This window comes from Helianthus annuus, chromosome 5, assembly GCF_002127325.2.
Source record: "Helianthus annuus cultivar XRQ/B chromosome 5, HanXRQr2.0-SUNRISE, whole genome shotgun sequence".
Classification (NCBI taxonomy): Eukaryota; Viridiplantae; Streptophyta; class Magnoliopsida; order Asterales; family Asteraceae; genus Helianthus; species Helianthus annuus.
The window spans coordinates 75,855,684-75,859,883 of NC_035437.2; the positions used below are offsets into that span (position 1 = coordinate 75,855,684).

Consider the following 4,200-nt stretch of genomic DNA (forward strand, 5'->3'; position numbering starts at 1 on the left):
CCAGAGCCATCGTTATCCCCTTGACCTCCAACTCTTCCTTTTACAAGCTCACAGCCAACCATGTCCAGGAATGAGGCTGGTCCCAGCCATCATCCTCCAAATCCTAATCCATATCTATACACGAGGTCAGATCCAACGTCTTTTCCCCTCTTTTCTTCCCAACCAGTTGCAACCGGTGCTCCCTTGGGGTACGAGCTGACTTTGGACCAGCTCCTACAATCTCCAGTAGCAAGCCTTCCACCTTCGTCAACAACTACGTGGGAACAAGCTTTGTCTGTGCTTCCTTTGGCATGAAGTGCCGTCATGAGCACTCCTTTAGGGGTAAACTGCCCAGTTACACCTGGAAGCCTTCAAGGCTTCAACCTTTTGCCTTAGATGATGGCTCAGATAATGGCAAGCTTCCATTGGCAACATTTTATTAATCAAGTGCTGGCCACCCAAGGGAACAACAACAACAACAACAACAACACAAGTGTAAGAGTGGAAGAGGATTTGGCCAAGCCATATAAACCAAGCAATTTGTCTTGTTTGTCCCAGCAAATCGCTGATTATGATTTCTAAACAAAGATCAAGATGCCATCCCATATCAAAACATATGATGGAACTGAAGATCCAGAGGATCACCTCCAGATCTTTACTGGTGCTGCTAGGATTGATAAGTGGTCTAACGCTGAATGCTGCCGCATGTTCATGCAAACCCTCGTTGGGTCAGCCAGAATATGGTTCAATGACCTGCCTGCCAGAAGCGTTCGAAAGTTCGACGACCTTAGCAAAGGGTTCCTGGCCAACTTCTCCCAACAAAGGCGGTACATTAAAGATGCCACGGTGATTTTCCAGACAATACAAAGAGATGATGAATGCATTCGAGAGTTCATAGAAAGGTATAAAAAGGAAGGACTAACGTATGTGGAGGCAGATGAAAAGATGAGAGTGGCCGGTTTTATGAACGCCATTACCTCCAAATACCTTACAAGGGATTTCAACAAGTCCCTACCAAAGACCTTGGAAGAAGCTCTCGAAAGAGCCGAAGCCCACATTCGAGGAGAGGAGGCTGTAGATATAAAGGAGCAAAGAAAAAGGGGCTCCAGTTGGCGAGGCAACAACCCCGCTAGAAAGAAGGGGAATTTCCATTCTTATGACAGACGTCACAGGAGCTCAGAGCAACGAAGACCTGAAGGTTGGAACCCTTCAAGCAAGGAGAAGACCGTAAACTTTACAGCTCTTACAAAAACCCCGCAAGAGATCCTTGCTATAGAGGAAGTGAAACAAAGCTTCTGACCTCCTAGACCTCTCCCAAAGAGCAAAAGGAATGAAAATTCCACCCCGTTCTATGAATTTCATGAGGAGAAGGGTCACCATACTAACAATTGCTTTCAACTCAAAAAGAGGATTGAGGATGCTGTTAAGTCTGGAGAGCTTGCCCACTTAGTAAAGGGGGTAAGGGACAAGATAGCCGAAGGAAAAAGCAAGGAGGTTAACATGGTGGACTTCGATGGAAAGGTTCCTCACAAGCGGCAATGGTTGGAAGCTTGGGAGCTTCAGTGCGTCTGCTTCCCGCCATCGGAAAGGGACCCACTATCCAACCCCCTTGTGGTTGAAGCAACTGTGGGCACACTAAAGACAAGCAGAGCCTACATAGACACTGGAGCAGCTACTGAAATCATGTTTGAAAAATTCTTCAATCATTTGAGTAATGAGGAACGTTTAAGGCTTCAACCATCCGGAACCTCTATAAAAGGTATTGCCGATATACCCCTCAAGCTTTTAGGGCAACTAACTCTTGATGTCCATTTCAGTGAAGGCAAGATGGAAAGAGTTCACCCTCTCACTTTTGTGGTTATCAATATACCTTCCAACTATGATGTCATCATAGGAAGGCCATGGCAGTGTGCATGTAGGATCGTTTGCTGACCTCACGAGTCGTTCAGAGAAGTTCGTATCCGAATTGAGAGGCGGAAACTAACAATTCGGTGCTATACACGCTGAATTCACTTTAATATTGCTGTTGTATTGATTTCTTGCAAGTTTACACGATCAGACAGCACTTCGGTAGAGTACCGGAACAATTACACCTTTAACTATGTGTTTCTAACTCTATTTTTGGAACCACTCTTATGACCTATTTATATAGTTCTGGAACCACTTATACGGCATGTCCGTATGAGTAGTTCACCAACTTGCCGTAAAAGGGGTCCATGATCATGACATAAGAGTGGTCCTAGAAGTGTACATAAAAGCGGTCCTAGACTAGATATGACACAAAAGCGGTCCTAGATCATGTAAACATAAACAATCTTATACAAATCACTATATCTAGGATTCCGTGCCATTTCTGATCTGTTCAGCTTCAAGACTCGATGAAAGACGTAGTCAGCAGACGTAGGTGCACTAACAAACTCCCCCTCGGATGTTGACGGAGTCTTCATCAATGTCTTCATTCCAGTCTGCAATCTACACTCTTCATCAGTCGACAATCTGCCTCTGAAATATTTGTCGTTCCAAGAATCCTGGTTCTCTTCATTATCAACAAACTCTTCTCTCTTGAATGTTGACTCGGTGTCTTCAGACTCCCCCTCTCACACAGCTGGGATCGTAGTCTGGAATAAACTCTTTCACTGGTTCTTCAGACTGTAAACAGATTCTCATCAGATTCTAGATTGTAACCTGGCATTTTATCACCTGCACAATCTCTACCCAACCATAAGTTTCTACAAAGATTAAACTTTTCAACAGCTTAGAAACTATGTTGAACCAATACACAATGATAATGATTTTGCATTCAAGAATATTATTGGATTTCATCAAAAACAATTTTATCATTTCACTCTCAAACACTCCCCAAACCAGTTCGTCAAGTTTAGCACTTTGAATTTCGAAAATCAGCATATCAACACCAGTTGTCGAAAATCTTTTTGATTTTTCAAAATTTATGCTAAAACACACTGAAAATCTTTTGGATTTTTGAGTGAAAATAAATGCAAAAATGAAATATTTACAGACAATATTTTTGTGAGTTTGTGCAAGAGGATCATATCAGTTATGAAACATATCACTAACACCGTTAAGCTTGATTTCATGATAAGTTCTAAACAATTTACCTAGATTGTCAGTATGTTTGTCCACTTAAATTTTCAACACAAATTTCAATCGATTCGAGATACGATATTAATGTTTTAAAGACTTAAACTTAATTGTGTATCACTCCACTTGAATATACTCCCGTATCCAGATCCCAAATATTCAGTCTTACAGGTGAGTATACCACAGATGATATCTGTAAAGGGTAATGTGCGAGGGCCGTGAGAGCTCAGGTCGATACTTCCGTATACGCAGAGAGATGACGGCTTCGACTTTTGGTGGGTCCCCTTTAGAGGATCTTTTGTTACAACAGCAAAGATTACCAATTTTATTGTTTAATCAGTTTGCTGAGGGCGGCGCTTATATTTCAAAGCTTTTTGCAGAAAGTATTATTCGGGGACTAGGTCAGTATTTCCATACAGCAGAAGTCCCGGAATAATACCCCAGATATCACTGAGCATAAAGACCTAGTATCTCAGAATACGGGACCTTTCAAACAAGATTTCGGGGGTTACCCATATATCCAAGAATAGTTACCCACGAATTAAGCAAGTTTGATTTAGGTTTATATCTCGTTTCAATTTACTAAATGTGCGAAAATCTACTGACACATCCGCAGTAAGATTGTTTATCACATTTAAACTTTACATTTCTTTAGCATGTCGTGATAGTTCACTGATGTACTATCATTTCCTCTTTATCGCAACAAAAACTCATTTTTCAATTTTATCATGTTTTTGGCTTTTTCAAATTTTCTGATGTTTTTGGATTTTCTAAAAATTGTTACTCCCCCTAAAATTCAAATACATCTAAAGAAAATTGAAAACAAACTGTACAGAACATGACAACTGATATCAAAACACTTCAATTCTCCATCCGTTTGGCTTAAACAATCAGAACTCCCCCTCACAACAAACTATTTTCCCATAATGATTTCAAAACACTCAAGTTTGTTTTAATCAGAATGGTTTTTCCGAAAAATAAGTTTCGTTATTTTTACCGTTTGTAAAATGGGGTTCAAATCATCACTTTGTTTACCAAATTCTTGAATGATAATTAAATCAAGTCCAATTCAATGACCTTGATTTAACCACTTATAAGATCTACACCAATTACTACCAT

General features: G+C 40.6%; 1 protein-coding gene across 1 annotated transcript; it reads left to right on the forward strand.

Moving 5' to 3' along the window:
- The first annotated feature begins 573 nt into the window (after positions 1-573).
- LOC110943114 lies at positions 574-1,278 on the forward strand. Its single transcript, XM_022184870.1, has one exon. The coding sequence runs from the start codon at positions 574-576 to the stop codon at positions 1,276-1,278; it is 705 nt and encodes a 234-aa protein (XP_022040562.1).
- Positions 1,279-4,200: the final 2,922 nt, after the last annotated feature.

Coding starts and splice junctions, on each gene's coding strand:
- LOC110943114 (XM_022184870.1), top strand. CDS start 574: ATGCCATCCCATATCAAAACATATGATGGAACTGAAGATCCAGAGGAT.